The sequence below is a fragment of the Rhinolophus sinicus genome, linkage group LG05, assembly GCF_036562045.2.
Source record: "Rhinolophus sinicus isolate RSC01 linkage group LG05, ASM3656204v1, whole genome shotgun sequence".
Taxonomy (NCBI): domain Eukaryota; kingdom Metazoa; phylum Chordata; class Mammalia; order Chiroptera; family Rhinolophidae; genus Rhinolophus; species Rhinolophus sinicus.
In genome coordinates, this window is record NC_133755.1 from 65,266,694 (window position 1) to 65,285,766 (window position 19,073).

Genomic DNA, 19,073 nt, shown 5'->3' on the forward strand with positions numbered 1-19,073 from the left:
AGAAAAAAGAAAAATTCTGCTTAATCTAAAGACTAAATGCTTACCCTTCTCTGCTGTTTTAAACATGTGATTAGTTGAGGACTCTTCCTTTGGAAACGAAGCAGAGAGATTTCTGACTTTGCCATCTGCAAATTGTTTGGTATCAGAGTCTTTTGACTCCTCACAATTATTAGGTTCCATTTCTCTTTCAGATCCACTTCGGACTACTGAACTGGTTTCGGTGTTATTTTTTAAAGGTACATTAAAACTAAATCCAAACAAAGATCCAGTAGCTGAACTGTTACCAAACGCAAATGGCTTTGATTTTTCACTACCAAAAATGCTTTTAACAGACTCTGAACCAAATACAAACTTTGGAGGAGAAACCACTGCTTTTGTTGTTTCAGATGTGCTAGACATTTCTCCCACTTCGGAAGCTGCATTTGCTATATCATCAGCCTGCAGTAAATCTGTCCTCTCTCTTGTGGTTTCTTCTAATACAGCTACAGCAATTTTGCCACATGGTGACTCTCTGGAAGTGGTCGAAAGAGAAACATGAGGTGTTATCAAAGAATCTTTCTCTTGAGCTATTTTTGCTTCATCAAATATTTTCTTAAATGAGTCTGCAACATCCTGTAGTTTAAAACGGACAGCTAAATGTTCTACTTTTCTTTCTCCGTCTGCAAAATCACATGCAGTCCACACCCACACTCTTTCTGTCCCTTTCATGTTTTGCAAAGTCATGTCTGGAGTGATTCTGTGATTGGCACAAAGTTTTAATACCTGGTCCCTTCTCATCACTATGCGAACTTGCTTGTTATCGTAATTCTGTAAAATCTTTATATCACCAATGCCTCTTTCTTTCCACTGACCAACATCTTTATCATATCTATAGAGTTTTGCTCTGTGACTAAAAACAACTTGTTCATTTTCCTCACCACTGGACACTTCAACTAGATCCGGTAAAGGTACAACAGGTTCAAAGTACTGTCCATCTCTTTCTTCTTCTTGAGTAACGTCAGATTCTTCATCGGTGCCAACTGAGGTCCCACTCTGATTCAACTTGGCAGGAGACTTAGATGGACTCAAAGCAGATTTAAAACTAAAGTTAAATCCTGTTGTTGACTCACCAAAGCGGAAGAGATTTTTTCTCACAGGGCTACTTGCCAGTGGAGAGGCCTGTACTGAGCTACTACTTACACTATCATCCAAAGCATCTTCCCTTAAATCATAGTTATCCCACTCTAATGTGGGCCCGGTGTTTTCAGGATTTGGCTTGGTAGTTGTGTCTGAAGCGCTGGTGGCACCAGCCTCTGAACTCTTACTCTCTTCCTCAGTAACTTTTGTTTGATCATTTGTCAAAAATGTTTTGAAATCTTTGAGTCCACTCTTCATTTCTTCAGCTCTCTGTATTAACTTGGCAGCTCTGCCAGTATCTACCAGTTTATGGGGAGTTTGAAGTGGTATATCTAAAAGAAGTCGCTGGCATTCCTCAAATTTCTGCTTGAATTCTTCAGCCAGCTCTGGTGTTTTAAATTTTGCTGCCAGCTGCTCTAGTTTGGCATCACCATCAGAAAAATCACTAGCTAACCACATCCACGCTCTATCTGACCCAGAAAGAGGCTTCAGGTTCATTGTCGTCGTTATCCAATGATTAGCACACACTTTTAGTACTTGTTCTCTTCGCATCAGCATTCTTAGTTTGCCATTAACTTCATTTTTGAGAATTTTTAAGTTCCCCAAACCCCTTTCTTTCCACTGACTTATCTCAGCATCAAATCTAAATAATTTGACCCGCTGGGAATAAAGAACTTTTTCATCTTCTTCTCCTGTTACAAGTTCCACTTTTTCAGGCATTTGAACTACTGGTTCAAAATGGATGTCATCACTGTCTTCAGTTTTATAGGCGTCATCATCCTTCTCAAGGTCAGAAGTGTCGGCTTTATCAGCCACTTTCCCACTTTGCAATGAGAATAATTTTTCCCCAGCACCTGAAAATCCCTTGAAATTAGGGTCTTTTTTGCCAAATTGAAATCCTTCTCCTGAAGCTGATTTTGCAAGATCTGCAAAGGTAAAAGTGTTACCAGTCTGACCAAAAATCACACCATTATCATTCTTCTGACTGCTAACATCCTGAGCCTGAAAACCAGCGTCATTTTCAAGGGGTTTTTCACTCTTTTCCTCTTGATTTCCCGGCTCCTGAATGCCAAATTTAAATCCATTGGCAAACACAGCACTAGAAAAATTAAATCCTTCTGTTGTTGACTTAGAGTCCGTATCAGAAGAATCCTGAAATGGAAATGAAGGCATATTTTCTTGATCCACATGCCCAAATTTAAATCCTTGTTCTGTGATGCCAAATTGAAAAGCTTTTTCTGAAAAGTTACTTTTAAATCCTGTTCCAGCCTGACTTCCAGAAGAGTCATTTAACTTAGTTTTTGAGCCAAATGTGCAAGCTGAAGGAGCTTCTGCAATAGGTTTATGAGTTGGTTTAGAGGCAGCACAAGCCACACATTTTAAGGAAGAACTCTCATTTTCCACAAAGCAAACACTACAATCCCACTGTCCTTCCTTCTTGGTGACCAGTCCTTCAAATCCACTCTTTGTGGCCTTGCTTGGCTCTGAACTACTAAACTTGAAAGAGGCAGGTGTTAGACTCGCTTTAACCGGATTCTGACAAGCAATACAATTTGTAGCATTTGCTTCATTTCGTACTGAGCACAAACTGCAATCCCACTGTTCATCCTTCTTAGAAAACATGTCTTCAAATCCACTCTTGGGAGTTTTACTCATCTCTGAATCACCAAACTTAAAGGAAGGTGTTGGAACAGAAGGAGTAGGTAAACTTTGTTTTCTTGGATTCTGACAAGCAACACATGTGGCAGAGCTGCCTTCATTTCGTATGAGGCATGTACTGCAATCCCACTGTCCTTCCTTCTTGGTGAACATTCCTTCAAATCCACTCTTTGTGGCCTTGCTTGTCTCTGAAGTACCAAACTTGAAAGAGGCAGGTGTTAGGCTTGCTTTACCCGGATTCTGACAAGCAATACAATTTGTAGCATTTGCTTCATTTCGTATTGAGCACAAACTGCAATCCCACTGTCCATCCTTCTTAGAAAACCTGTCTTCAAATCCACTCTTGGGAGTTTTACTCGTCTCTGAATCACCAAACTTAAAAGAAGGTGTTGGAACAGAAGGAGTAGGTAAACTTTGTTTCCTTGGACTCTGACAAGCAACACATGTGGCAGAGCTGCCTTCATTTTGGACGAGGCATGTACTGCAATCCCACTGTCCATCCTTCTTAGAAAACCTGTCTTCAAATCCACTCTGGGGAGTTTTGCTCATTTCTGAATCACCAAACTTAAAAGAAGGTGTTGGAACAGAAGGAGTAGGTAAACTTTGTTTCCTTGGACTCTGACAAGCAACACATGTGGCAGAGCTGCCTTCATTTTGGACGAGGCATGTACTGCAATCCCACTGTCCATCCTTCTTAGAAAACCTGTCTTCAAATCCACTCTGGGGAGTTTTGCTCATTTCTGAATCACCAAACTTAAAAGAAGGTGTTGGAACAGGAGTAGGTAAATTTTGTTTCCTTGGACTCTGACAAGCAACACATGTGGCAGAGCTGCCTTCATTTTGGACAAGGCATGTACTGCAATCCCACTGTCCTTCCTTCATTGAAAAAACAGATGTGAAGTCGTTAACAGACTTAGGAAGATCTCCCTGGCCAAATTTAAAGGAAGGTTGCTGAACAAATGAAGATCCACTTTTGTTAGGAGACTTTGTATTCTGGCATGCAATGCATCTAGATGCAGTAGGTTCATTTCTCACTAAACAAGTACTACAATCCCAGTGACCTTCTTTCTTTGGAGTCATGAACGCAAACCTATCTGGAGTATTTTCTGGGCCAGTTTTAAAAGCAGAAACAGTCTCAACTAATGGTGGGCCAAAGAGCTCTTTAGTGCTTGGGTTTAGATTCTGGCATGAAATACATTTCTTAGCAGTTGGAGGATTCTTTAATGAGCAGCTGTTACAAAGCCACGAAGATCCTTCTTTCTTTGCTACTTGAAATTCAAAATTAATGTTTCTGATATCAGATATGGAAATATCCTTGTTATCATGACTTGTTGGTTCTTTTACGATTCTCATAGCCTGATTTGGCGTTGTGGCTATCTTTGCTCCTGAGGCTTTTAAAATGTTCTGGGCCTCTTCAAACTTGCATTTAAAAAGTCCTGCTTCCTCGGGAGTCTTGAATCTAATAGCAAGTTGTTCTGGTTTGGGCAACTCATCTGCATAATCAAGAGCATGCCATACAAAAGATTTGTCTGATCCCGCATTTGGTGTCAGTTTCATATCTGGACTGATGTAATGATTTGCACAGATTTTTAACACTTGCTCTCGTCTCATTAGAAGGCGAATTTTACCAGATGTTTTATGCCTCAGGATTTTTACATTGCCAATTCCACGTTCCTTCCATTCTTTGGATTCTGTATCAAAACGGTACAATTTTGCACGGTTGCAAAAGAATTCTTCTTCATCTTCCTCACCAGTTTTTACTTCAATCTTATCAGGAAGAGGTACCACAGGCTCAAAGTGAGGGCCGTCATCATCATCATCACCATGGGTACTCCCTCCATCTGTTTCATGATTTTTGCTGGCCAGCTCTGGAACAGGTGTTCCAAATAGTGATTTCCCTGGACCATGGAAAGTAAACATATCATCACTTCGACGAAAACCAGAATTCTTTTGCTGATTTGGATCCATGTTTTCAGTAAATGAAAAATCAGGTACATTTTTGCATCCAAAATTGAATGTACTTCGAGGTCCCATGGTTTGACCACCTTTTGCTCCACCGTAACCATCTCCTTGCAAAGGTTTATCTGAAGTCAGGAGATCTAACAGACTTTCGCTATTACTGTAAGCCATGGAAGGGGGCTGTGTCACGACCTGCGGTGAGGAAAACGTGAAGTCACCATCATTTGACTTGAAATTTGAATTAAACTTAAAAAGAGGTGGCTGTGTTGTATGTGCAGGTGCTGTCAAAGATGGCCTTATTCCTTCACCAGGCAGGGGCTGAACAAAATTAGTTTTTCCAAATTCTGTAACTTTAGATTCTGCAGATCTTGAAGCCTGAGCTGGAACTGGAGGTTTTGTGAAGTAACCTGGTTCTGGCAGAGGCGGGTTTGTGTTTGTCTGCGGAACATTGTAAGTGAAGTAATCATCCCCCCTGGGGGGCAAAATCCCTGTGGCAGGAGACTCAAAGCGCAGTGCAGGGCCGTACAGCTCCTGGGAGAACATACAGGCAGACGTGCTTTGCACGGGTGGTGTGTGCATCTGCGGTGGACAGTTATAAATATGCTGTTGAGGTGGAAGCCTATTCACGCCATAAACAGGGCCCTAAAAAAAAAAAAAGTTACATTTTTGTAGGTTGTCTACAAAACTACAGATAACTAGATGCAAACCAATTCTCACAAACCACAGACATGAGGATTACGGGTAAACGCGTCACTAGGTAGTGCAGTGCATCATTAGGAGAAGACAACGTTACTACAAAGATACTAGTCATATTCCTTCTTGGCATATAATAAAAATTGCCTTAACTAATGACAGCATCTTAAAAACTTAATTCTCCCACAATAAATGCATAAAATATCTTCTTCATTCCTATGTGTCAAATGATGTTAACAATAATGATAACGATGACTAATTTTTTTGAGCATTTACTAATGTGCCAACTAAATGCTGTTCTAAGTACTTTACATATATTACCTCATTTTCATATCCTCAAAAACCCTATGAATTAAGACATTATTATCCTCATTTTACATATGAGGCAACTAATGCACAGAGAGGTTAAGACACTTGCCCAAGGTCACCGTGAGCAAAAGAACCAGGGTCTAAATGTATCCAACCCCTCTGTCTTTAAGCTTCACATTCAACTATTGGGTATTTGCCACTTCAGGCCTGGAAATACCTACTATATAGTGGTTCAGCAAGGACATCCTAGTCCTACTTCTGCCAAAACAAAATGATGAAGGACTCAGCCACCCCACCATCACCATCCCCATTTAAAAATACTCTAAATGTTCACATTTATTGTAACAGACAAATAACTAAGAAGTTTAACTTTAAATTTAAAATATCTATATCTTGTGGGACATACAAGTTTTAATGCTAAACTACTTCTTAAATTTCTCTGAAAGAGGCATGAACGATGAAAAAGGAGATATTTATAAATATATACATTATTCCTTTGTTACCTTTGTGGGAGTAACATCAGCTGCTGGTCTGAGAAGACACTGGGAATTATATGCTGGTGACTGACTATAATACACTGGAGGGCCAGTAGTTGCAACTTAAAAACAAACAAACAAACAAAAAAAAACACTGTTAAAAAAAATCTATGCTACAGTTAAGACTATCTAGGCAAGAACTATAAATACAAAAGCAATAGAAATCAAAGAAAGATTTAACTACATAGATTCTTTTAAAATTGCTATACATAAAAATATACCATAAAGAACATTATCAAATGACAAGCTGGAGAAAACTGCTAAACATGACACACGAGGAATAAAGTAGCACCACAGTGGTCAACAAGAACCAGTGCCTCACAACAAGCATCAAAAAAGCAAGAAGTAAGCGACTGGTCCATTTTCTAAGAACAGGTATGATGTGAAAGTACAGTCATGTTCAACATTAGAAATATCAGGAATACACCAGTCAAGAACCAAAATGCACGTGATGTCCCCAGGACCATGGTTTTTAAGTGAGCCTGGAAAATCTGCACAATGACAAGGTTGCATTTATAAACTCAAGCTGAGAACGTTCAGATCAAAAATCCTTCAACAAATTCATGGAAAAAGATCTCACAAGTAACACTGACTGTGTTCCTTGGGGGGGAAAAAAGATACATCATGACTAACACACATATTGATGTCCAAACTATTTCATCCACCTGTTTTGTGTGGGTTTTGCCAGGAAATCAACAACTAGAAGATTCATGTTGAAGGTAAAACTACCAAGTCATTTCCTTGATCTGTTTTATGAAAATTTTACCAGAAAAAGAAAACTTAAAGACGAAAAAAAACAACAAAAACTTAAAGACAATTCATACCATCAAACTTACATACAATTCATACCATCACACAAAAGAAGAAATTGAAATTGTGACCCAAGAGATGCTAAACAGATAATTCTGGAAAGCACCGAAATAGACCTAGAAAAGGATAGCCAGTCAAAAACAATCATGATGAAGAAGCCCAAATCTGATTTTAGAAAACTAATGGAACTGCCTGGTGAAGACGGTTATTTTAGAATATTATGGGGAGAAAACAGGCACAGATCAAGCTGACAGATACGAGCCAAGAATCATAAAATCTGAAATTTAACGACTGACTTTATCAGTGACTAGTGACTCTTAACAGTAAAAAAAAATTAAAGAGTTCTTATAAACCTACTACAAATAAACAGGTAATTCAGGAAATATAAAAGATTATAAAGTACTGAGCATACCTAGTACAAAAAATAAAAACTTAAAAATGGATACTATTTTGGTCTTTAAAATTGGCAAAGGTGGGGCGGCCTGGTGGGCTCAGTTGTTGGAGCGCGGTGCTCACCACACCAACGTCGCCAGTTCGATTCCCACATGGGCCAGTGAGCTGCGCCCTCCACAGCTAGATTGAAAAAAAAAAAGAAGAAAAAACACGACCTGACTTGGGAGCTGATGGGTCCTGGAAAAACACAGTTCCCCAATATTACCCAATAAAAATTTTTTTTACAAAAATTGGCAAAGGTTTTGTAAACTGATAATAGTTAACACTAGGCAAGAGCACAAAGAGATGGGCACTATCAGATATTGGTGGTAAGAGTGAGAACTGGCTTAGCTTTTCTGGAAACCAATTTCCCAACACAAAAGAATTTCCCAACACAAATTCCTACAATCCTAGGAATGTGTCTACAGCATTATTTGTAACAGCAAAAACTGGAAATAACAAAAATAAGGTAATGCAATTTGCAGTACTTCCACATGCTGGGATACCTTGTATTCATTAATATCTTTCAAAAAACACTTAATAGAAATATGCTCAGAACTTAAGGTAATATTTAAAAGACAGGCTTACTCATCTACATACAATAATATAGTAAAAATCCCATTAAAAATTATTTATGTGTATACAAAGAGAAAGGACCAAAAGGAAACACTCCAAAATGTTAATAGAATTCAATGTGACACTGTTAGCTTGTAGTTTTCTGTACACTGTTCAGTACATCTTAATATTTCCTATAAGCTTATTAATCGTTTTTTATCATCTTATTTTAGAAAGACAAGGGCCATCATGGTATATTTTTACTTTCATTAAGAAAACAAAATCTGTGAACACAAGAATGGGAATCAGGAGACTTGAGCTCGCCTCCTTTCCAGCCACAAAGCTGCTTTATGACCACGTCAATGAGTCAATTGAAGTCTCTTTTTCTCAACTGTAAAATGAGGATGTGCTCCTTCTACACATTTCATAGGGTAATTGGAAGAATAAAATGAGACAATTTAAATCTTATTTTTATGTTTAACAACCAGAAGACCCTTTATGCCTGTACACAGAAGAAGAAATGGAAACTGTGACCCAAAAGGTACCAAATGATCAATTCCACACAGCACTCAAAAATACCTAGAAAAGGCTAACCAGTTTATCTTCTCTATACAAGGCTCTATATAGTAAGCAACGTTTGACCTCTTGGCATCTCATATATTTATCTATAACTTATGACATTTAGTAAGTCTGACTTTACAAAGACTTTCTATTATGCTGCCTGCCATTTAGAAGACACTAGCACGAGAGGACAGTGGGGCAGCCATAACAAACATGGCCCTATGAACTATCACACAAACGTACAAATCTAAACTAGACCACACCATTCTAAATCTTTCCTGAGTTAAAATCAATTCGAAAAAAATATGCAGAGCTACCATTTCAGGAATCTGTCTCATGTGAAAGAAAACGCTTTCTGTCATTATTTCTGGGTGCATGTGGGCAACGTATCATGTTAGGAATGGCTTTAAAGTTAGACCATTGGAGTCTGAACCCCAGCTTTATCAATAACTAGCTGTATAATAATGCATAAGTTACCTAACCTTTCTGAACCCATTTCCTCACCTATAAAATCAGGGTTAATAATAGTACACACCAGTCTGCATCACTGTGATTAAGTAACACTACATACACAAAGCACTTTTGCACACAGACAACTCATAGGAGGCATCATTAGTACCCTCTGGCGCATTGTGTTTACTATATACTGTAAGTAAACACGTAATAAACACCCACACTTACACAAATGCTCACAATTATGTGAGCCAAGTATTATCTCTGTGCTTCAAATAGACAAGCTGGTTCAGAGAGGTCCGTAAGTAAGACAGCACAACTTCAAAATCTAACAAAGTCTAGCTTCAAACTCCTTCCTTCTAGGTAAGATCATGGTATTTAAAAAAAAAAAAAAAAGATTTCCTATGAATGTCACACCTCTGAGCGTATTATCAAAATAATTTCCAAGAAGTTTAAGTTTCTAATTAGACATCTCTTAATGCATAATGATATCAGTCAACATTTTTCAATTATAAGAAATAGTGCCACCCCAGTCTCAGCATCTCTGACATGTGCATTAAAGGGTCTTTCAGCCTTTATATACACAGGATCAGATACGGCTTGTTTTGTTTCTCCTTGGATTTATAAAAAATCTCAGTAACACCAAATACAGCTTAAGTAACATATAAGCAGACATACACACGTATACAAAGAAATGTACACAGACAAGATGATTTCACTAGTTATCTTTTTAGAGGGGAAAGTACAGAGACTATACTAACATCTGGAATTATCCGCTTGTTAACTCACCTGTTAGTGGAACCCCATGAAAAGACTGTGATCCCTGATATCCATCAGGCACTGAATCTGGTCCATAACACTCTGTAGGCCAGCGATGAGGGGACCCTGAGTTACTGCTATTTCGTTTCCATTCCTGCATTTCTTTCTGTTGGAAGAAGAAAAAAATCTTGAGCAATTGTATCATGTCAGAAACAGTGCTGCAGCAAGTAGTTTAAAATTAAATACTTGATGATGTCATTTAAGAGATTCTATATTCCAGTAAGATCTAAGTACCAGGTGCTAATTTAAGAACATAATCCTTAACCTGTTAAAAACTTATTTGCTCCCGTTCTTTTACTCCTTACGTAGTACCATTAGCTAATTCCTTCACTCTAAATTAAAGAGTTAGCTCTAACTAAAAAACTGAGCAGACTCCTAAATGACCTCATCTCCATTCTACACCTGCCTAAACTAATCTTTCTAAAAAGTTCAGCTCTAGCCAAGACACTTCCATGCTCAATAAAACAAGTACCTACAAATTAAACATTTCTTTGACATTGACAGTATTATCCTAAACATCCTTCTAGCATATCTCCTTTCCACACTGTTTTACTCTTAAGACCATTTGGACTACTCAACATTCCCAATTACCTCCCAATACTAGCTTTCTGCTTATCCATATCTGATGTAACAAAACATTACCTATCCTTAAAGGTGATGCTCAAATGCTCCACTAGCAAAGGGGAAACAACTAATATTTGCTCAGAACAAATATATTTACTCAGCATAATATATTCCATGCACTTAAATTCTGAATCCTTACAGTTACATAAGTAATAGTAACTTACATCTTAAAATGAGAAAAAAAGATGAAGGAAATGGCAGAGGAAGAATTCAAACCAGATTACTCCAAAAGCGTTTTCATAACACCACTGATGCCTTGACAAAATCGCAGACATACTGTCTTCTAATGGAAGCCATGTTGCTAGCTATCAGATTTGTCATTTTATGGACAACACCCTCCCCAACCACAGAACCTAGAAAACATCCCTTTACAAAACAGGCACTTTTCAAGAAACTCTTTTTCTTTTAAAACAACAAAACAAAAACAAAACAAAACAAAAAACTATAGAAGTATCAGACAACAGGTCATTTTTGAAAACAGTGCCAAATACCTCTATATGGGCTCAGGTCACTGCCCAGTTGTAATAAATGAGTTCAGAGACAGATCTAGCATGTCTGCTACCTTCTTCTTAAGGGGTTTTCAAATATAAATTTCCCAAAAGCCTTAACTACTGGGGTCAAAAATCTCACAGAATTTTCAAGCTAAATAAATTTTTCTCCACTCATCCATCAGTGTCTAGTCCCGATGGGGTACATCCATAAATAAGAAACTGGTGAAATCAACTAGAAAATTTTCCTGGTCACTGCCAGTATCTGGACCATGGTTTTAAACATGCAGTTAACGCTATAAGTGTACTTTTTAAAATTCAAACTAGAAAATGGGATGAGAACTGGTTTCAACAGTTCTCACTTAACAGATGAGAAGCCAGACAGATAAGAAAGTGCCTGGCCAAAAATCGTTAGTGGCAGAGTTAATACTAGAACCCAGCTTTTCAGGCACACGGACTAGTGCTCCACTAACCTTACAGAATACAATGTTGGGTGCCTTAAACCTATGTAAGTCAAGATTGTATGCAGTATCATACACAGGCCAAAATTAACATACAAAATGTTTGTGCAAATTCAAGTTTGCTCCCCACCAAACAGCATTTTCTAATTTTCACACATCGCTGACAGCACTGTAATAATCGCACACATATTAATTTCCTTGGTGTAACTTTAGAAATATGAGTGATTTAGTTCTTGCTCAATGAGCGTGAATTTGTACTTTCAATTCCAAAGAAGGAAAGCTCTTTTGAGCCTTATAGTTAAGGTCACTTTCATATAGTTAAAATAACATTATGTACATGTAACTATTCCTTACATAATTAAGTCAAATTCATATGAAAGTATTAAAAAGATAAAGACATTTTCTGAAGCTTAGACCACTTGTCAATTCCTAGCTATAAATTTGGCACACACAACCACAGTCAGTCTGAGAAATGAACTCATAGACCAAGGTATGATTAGTATATTTCGCTAGTTCACGTCAATCACTTGGAGACCTCCTCTATGCCAGGAATGATGCTGTGTTTTGGATAAAAGAGTCGGTACCTTTGAAGGATTCACATCTGGAAGAGGTGCAGACATAAGTAATCTCAAAAATATGGTCTAAATGTAGAAGTATGTAAAGCATAGTATGATTCCATAATAGCATGACAGAGTGCTATTTTGAACAGCTTAAGAAAGAACTGAGGGAATGGTCAAGGAAGGAATCTTGGAATAAGGGAGGCATAATTTGGAGAAATTAAGTGATTTACCTTAATGGCCTCTACTTGTTGGTAGATTGTTTTCAGTAAATAATTCTGATCTTCTGCCCATCGAGGCGGTGTTTTAGGAGAATACTAAAAAAATAACAAAACAGTATTTAAAACATTTAAGACAGAAATATATTCTGCAATGTGATTCATCTCTTTCCCACTTACCTTGTAACTTTTACTTGGTGATAGAGAGTATTTGGTGGGTGACGGTGTAGAATGTTTTATTTCTGAATCTGCATTTTGCAAAGAACCATTTTTATAAAGAGGACCTCCTTCACTGTAGTCATCAAGTTCCTGCATGACTGAACTAAACATCTCTTTTACAGTCTCCAGGGGCACAGGCAACTAAAAACAAAAGGCATGATCAAGGGCCTCAATTTGCAAAAATACCACAGTAAAAATTCTTAAATAAATGAAAAGATTTTATTTTACTAATTTACTTACTTTTTCTCACTTTTGTGCAACAAGCACTGCATCGTTTTAGTAACAACAGACATGAAACTGCTACGTAACCTAATCTTCTGCCTCTAAAGACTATGCTGTTTCTATTTTTTCTCCTAGCTATAATAATTGTAAAAGAATGTTAACTGGAAAATTTTTCAGAGTGAACAAAAAAGTTACTGATGTTCACTAACTGATTTTGAATGGGGAGAGAAATATAAATGCTAGAATGCACCAGACAACAGAAATCCTAATGTAAGAGCAGCAACACAAATTAATCAACAAAATACTCGAAAATTGAATATATTTGAAGTTAATACCATCATGACAGTCTCAAACTGCTGCTAGTTGGAAAAACAGACAGTCCATAGCAGATAATGAAAAAGAAAAGAAATGGTAAGTTGTCAGCCATCTACTTTCGATTTCAGTAAAATGTTTAACTGCCAAATTCATTAAGAACTAGTTTTTAGGTAGCATTTGCTTTGATTAGATTGCCACGATAACAAAAATAAATGTCCTACCTTAGAAACCTTTCCTAATTCCCCAACAAGTATTTTTATAACACTATAAACCTAGACTCTCAATTAAAAAAAAAAAACCCACCAAACCTAAGACAAAGCAATGTTAATTAAATATTTACATACACCCCGTGTGTGCATTAATATGGTATTACTAAGCATTTCTGAAATTACCAAAATATAAAACCAAGGCAAAAATAATTACCACCAAATTATCAATAATAAGACAGAAGAATCAACCTGCAACTTACTTTCCTGACTGAAAAATCTGAATCACTGTCATCTAAAATCTTTATTAGGTAGTCCCTCGTCTTTCTCAGATAATTTTTGCATTCTTCTTGTTCTTCAGGAGAAAGGGCATCATTTTCAATGTCTTCTGCTTTTCTGTGAAAAATCTACACAAAGAATGCTTTTATGAAACAATCACACTTTTAAAATAAAAAACTTTTAATTCAGGTACCACATCTACTTACCAGTGCAAGATTCCAGTAAGAAACAACGTTTTTTATAGACTCAAAAGCAGTCATAGCATCTTCTGTATTTCCATTAACTGCATCCAATATAGCGTATGTTATGTGTGCTTCTTCTTCATATTCACCAATTTCAGATGCCTGAACACATTTAGTAATTTTTAGTCAAGTTGTCTCTACCCAGAATACCAAACCCAAATGATTTCCCAAAGATTTTATATGCTCTAATGAAATTAACATCTCAGCTTTTCTGCCATATTTTATTTGTGACCGCTAGTGGATTTAGAAAACAAGACTGCCATCAAATATTCAGGTAATTAATTTATGAATATCTCCATTTCTCAGTTTATAAACTGGAAATCCACATCCCAGTTAATTCACAAAGGGATCCTCCATTACCTGGATGTCAGCACTATGAAAATGTTTAAACAGAGGATCAATAGGTTCAGGAATACTGCTCTTCTTTTTGATCATCTCCAACAACGGCAAAACCTTCTTCCAGTAATGAACACTTCTGCCTATGTATTCCCGTTGATCATAAAAAGAATTAAGACCATTGCCCTAAAAAAAGTTAGAAAGTTAGAAGCACAGAACCTAAGGAACACAAATGATCAGATCAAAAAAATTCATTTAAAAATGGTCTGAACAGGGCAAAACAGAATCTCAAGTCATACACTCAACTTCCCAAATACTGGTATAAATAACCACCTGAATACCAATGATCATTCCAGACCTAAGTTTTAAACACTTTCAACGAGACTAACCTAACAAGCAGCTCAAGCTCTTTTAAAAGTTGCCATTTTTAAACAGCCGAAACCTGCTGCTCTCTAAGTGTCAGTTTGCTCAAAGGGCTAAACAGCTACACCTAATCTCGTCACAGAGCAGACTTCAACTATTTAGAAAGATCTATAATGCCCTTATCTATAAAACCTTGTGCTACTGAACATAAAAAATTTCCAGGCTGGACAATAATTACCATAACTTGATTATTAAGTAATAACAGTTAATACTTACGTAACAGTTACTGTGCCAGCCGCCAGCCACTGTTCTAAGTGCTTATGTATTAACTATATTAACTACTATGTGGCAAGATTAAAAAAATATATTTCACCTGGCATAATATGAGTAACCTGCTAGTTGTTTTAGAACTAAATGACTTTCAATGAAAAGTTCACAATTTCTTAAAAAATAAGGTAATGTTCTTAAAAACGCTTACACTTTAATAAACTCACCGTTTTCTGAAGGTACTGTGCCCAATATATAAGCAGAGCGGGTTGAAGGCCGTGTTTTCCCTGGCCCCTTAGAGTATTTATGTCACGCTGAACTAGAAGTCGTAATTTTGCTGAGGTTCCAGGGCTAAAAAAAGTTTTTGTTAATAAAATTGATTTATAAACATGCATTTCAACACTTACATGTTAGTCATCAAATGATAATTAAATTAAATCTTCACACGAGCATTAAGTACCTAGAGAATAAGTTTTTAAATTAAATAGGTTTTTAAATAAAAAAACCTACACTGTAAGTTAAAGGAATATTTTTGTTTTACTTACATTGCTTTTCTGTGAATCAAATTACAAACTGCATCCCACCAAGATTTTTGTCTCTCTGTACAAAGCTGTTTACACACAGGAAGTGGCAAGCATAGTGGCTGATAGAAGTTGTAGTGAGAACTACATTTCTCCTTTAATTGTAAGTGGCTGGTACATATTACCCCAAGTAGAAACACCTGTTTTATTTAAAGAAAAATAAATTCAAGTTACAAAAAAATTAAACAAAACTCAAAATACTTAATTTATTAAAATCTTTGCTTACTTCAAGATCTAAAATGCATATTGATTCAGGTGCATTTGTTTCAAGTCTTGAGGTTTCCTGGGGCAAATGATGAAAAAGTTGTTTTAGCCATTTTCGAATTGCAGGTAAGGCAGGCAATGAAGTCCACTGTAAGCCAAGCCAGGTAAGGTGCTGAAGGTTACCATTATGTGCTCGAATGGCACCTGAAATAAAAGAGAAAAAGCTGGCCTGAGATTATGAAAACTTCTTTTGTGCCATCAGTTTTGCCAACAACTAACTTACATTAAATGTACCTTAATTTTATAACTGATTTTCTAAATCAGAGCTGGGGGAAATGTCTATAAGTCAAGTCCCATGTTCTTATTAAAGGTACTCACATTACCTATCTAGGAATCTTAATAGAAACAGTTACTATGGAGAAAGTTCTTTTCAAGGCTAAGGAAAAAAAAAGAGGTTCACTAGAATTCAAAAAACAAAATCTGACACGGGCCAAATAAAGAAGAGCCACCCAATAAGAAATCTTGAAACAACGGATTTTCCTTTCAGTAGAGTCATTAAAACAATGGGATTTCACTACATTAATCCATTAGGGCAGTAAAGAGATCTTTTCTTGTAGAAGATATTCAATATTGAAAAAGTTACGAGTGTCTGGAAGCATAAAGAGGTACAGCATTTCTGGCAATATGGCAATTTGCAAGAGACTTAAACATGTTCATCAACTTTGTACCAGTGATTCTGTTTTTTAGGAATCTACTCAAAAATTTGAAAAGGAGACATTTTACTTGTATATTCAAGTTTTCATCACCATATATTTTTAACAGAGACAAAATGAGAAACTACTTGGATATCCAACAATAGAAAGCAGGCAAGCAAATGATGGCTAAATTCATGAAACATTATATTGTCATTAGAAGTCATTATTTACAGAGATAGACACAATGGAAGGGAATTCCCGAAAAAAGACAAATCGGATGTACAGTATAAACAACTGTTTAGAAGAAATACATATGCCGCCAACCCCCCCAATCCCCCCCCCAAAAAAAAACCTGAGAGGAATACAGAAAAATATTAAGTCACTATTTCTGGGTAATGAGATTACAGGCAATTTATTTACCTTTCTGCTTCTATTTTTCTCCTAATATAAAAGGATTAAGATGCAAAAATGTTCCTTTGAAAATTCCAACTTACCAATATCATATCTAGCCAAATCACCAAGCTCTGGTGCTTGTACATCAATGTTTCCAATATCATCGCTACCAAGGAAAGAGCTATCCTTTAGTGACTGACTGGAAAACAGAGCATCATACAATGCAGCCTGTCCACTTTTATTGGCAAAGGATTCTACAACCTCCTTTAAAAAATCTTGCTTTTCACGACTTAAGTTTAGCAGCATGTGCCCTGAAAAACAAATTATTTCCATCATTTAAAATACATAGATTGTTTTTACTCATATCCCTCCAGTTTTATTCATACACCCTAAGGGGAAATAATTATCTGAGACCTAACCCTCCAACCCAACAACCACATCTGAACAATAAAAAGGGTGCTTATGCAAAAAAATAGATTACAGCTTTAACAGTATCTCTGTCTACATGCTACAGTTAAAGGAAAACATAAGATAGGAATGTGTGTGAAAAATGCCAAAAATGTTTACATTTTAAATGGAAAAGTGTGGGATTTAAAAGTGGCCATAAAAGGGCAGGCCCAAGCTCAAATTCTCTGATCTGACTGATACACTGATTTCTAACCTGGCTGGTCAGAATTATCTTTTAAAAAGTTATTAAAATACATTTATTTCCAGGCCCAACTCCCAGAGGTTTGGGGTGATAATCTATTTCAAAAACACTCTTTGGATAAAGTTTTAGTACATGCTACAACACGGATGAACCTTGAAAACACTATTCTAAATAAAAGATGTCAGTCACAAAAGACCACATATTGTATGATTCAATGTATATGAAATATCCAGAAAAGAGAATTCTAAAGATACAGAAAATTAGTGGTTGCCTAGGACTATAAGATTTGGGGGGAACTGAAAGTGACTGCTAATGGGTATGAGGTTTCTTTATGAGGTGATAAAAATGTTTTATTAAAATTGATTGTGAAGCTTGCACAATTCTGTGAACATACTAAAAAAAAACAATAATCTGTACACTTAAGATGGATGAATCATATAGTATGTTAACTTTATCTCAATTAAACTTTAAAAACAAACAAACAAAAACACTCCTTGGAGTTAATTCTGCTGGTCAGTCAGACTATTATTTTTTCCAAAAGTTTGCAGAGACAAACTCAGGAATGCTGAAGTCGAAGACATTAAAACACAGTTCATCTCATGAACTGTGACACCCTACAAAGGTACCTAGGTATTAGCTTGGCGCAAAAGTAACTGCGGTTTTTGCAATTCTTTTTAACCTTTTAAACCGCAATTACTTTTGTACCAACCTAATAGAAGGAAGACATAAGAAGAAAAAAAAAATGGGGTCACTTCTTCAAGGACTGAAACTCTACCTTCCACAAAAGAGTAGGCTGTGGGATAGAAGAACAATATAAGCTTAGACTGCCAATAGCCTAACAATAGACGAACACTTACAGACGCTTTGATTTAATATTACTACTTGCTCTTTACAAAGCTCATTCAATTTACGTCAAAACTGCTTCCTATAGAAAGCACGATCCTTCTTCAGTTCATTGCTTGATTCACTAGCTAAATGAATAACTTGAGAAGGTTTTGCCTAAGCAAAACCAGGTAATACCTTTACAATCTATCCCCCCCCCCACAAAAAACAACCTGGGAATAAATCTACAAATTCCAAGAACCTAACAGAATGTGAATATAATCTTCTATCTTCCTTACTATGTTGATCTGTATCTTCTTCATCTCTGTCTCCCCCATAGCAGTGTCTTTCAAGCACCTAATGTTAAATGGTTGGCAAATCAATAATTATTCTTAGTTCAGGAACTGCTTTAAAATATTCAGGCTCCAGCAGCTAAAGTAAGGGTTAAGGAGCTTCTCCACCTGGGAGCAAACAATATCAAATATTTGTTTCTTTTTCAGAATATACCATTTCTTCTAATTCTTTGTGTATCTCTTGCCCTAATCTAATACGGCAAAGAGAAACAAATGATTATGACAAATTATCTCCTGGATAGAAGATATTATCATAAGATGTATTCCTTTTTGCTTTTTAAAGAAATTTTCTTGTCTTCTTTTAAAAATAAAATCATTAAACATTACTATACCTGATTGGCTCAGGCGATCATAGGCCATCGATTCCAGTAGATTTTGTCCACCTTCTCCTTTCATTAATTTAATCTTTGGTCTTGGAACCTGGTAATTTTAGAATCAAAAGTCTTAATTTAGTGATACCCATATTTTTAACAGATGTTCCTTTCGATCGTATTGTGCTTTTTGACAATGCATAAAGTCAACCAATGGTTAAAGCTGAGTTGGAGAACCAACTACAAAAAACTAGGAACCAAAGAATTTTGATAATCTGTAAAAGATGCCTGCAAAGAGCACTTCTGAGAATTACTTGCTGCTAAAAGCACATTTGAATGTGCATTTGGGAAAATGAAGTATTTAGA

At 36.4% G+C, this 19,073-nt stretch overlaps 1 protein-coding gene across 2 annotated transcripts in view; it reads right to left on the reverse strand.

Moving 5' to 3' along the window:
• LOC109436444 (E3 SUMO-protein ligase RanBP2) overlaps positions 1–19,073 on the reverse strand; it is a 67,191-nt gene that overhangs the window by 26,239 nt on the left and 21,879 nt on the right. For both annotated transcript variants that reach the window (XM_074332320.1, XM_074332319.1), the window contains exons 8-20: positions 18,729–18,816; positions 16,674–16,883; positions 15,507–15,688; positions 15,245–15,420; positions 14,927–15,050; positions 14,094–14,255; positions 13,698–13,835; positions 13,476–13,619; positions 12,431–12,610; positions 12,266–12,349; positions 9,873–10,008; positions 6,240–6,334; positions 45–5,376 (exon numbers count right to left, since the gene is read on the reverse strand). In XM_074332320.1, the coding sequence (XP_074188421.1) occupies positions 45–5,376; positions 6,240–6,334; positions 9,873–10,008; positions 12,266–12,349; positions 12,431–12,610; positions 13,476–13,619; positions 13,698–13,835; positions 14,094–14,255; positions 14,927–15,050; positions 15,245–15,420; positions 15,507–15,688; positions 16,674–16,883; positions 18,729–18,816 (7,051 nt within the window). The remainder of the gene's footprint in view (positions 1–44; positions 5,377–6,239; positions 6,335–9,872; positions 10,009–12,265; positions 12,350–12,430; positions 12,611–13,475; positions 13,620–13,697; positions 13,836–14,093; positions 14,256–14,926; positions 15,051–15,244; positions 15,421–15,506; positions 15,689–16,673; positions 16,884–18,728; positions 18,817–19,073) is intronic.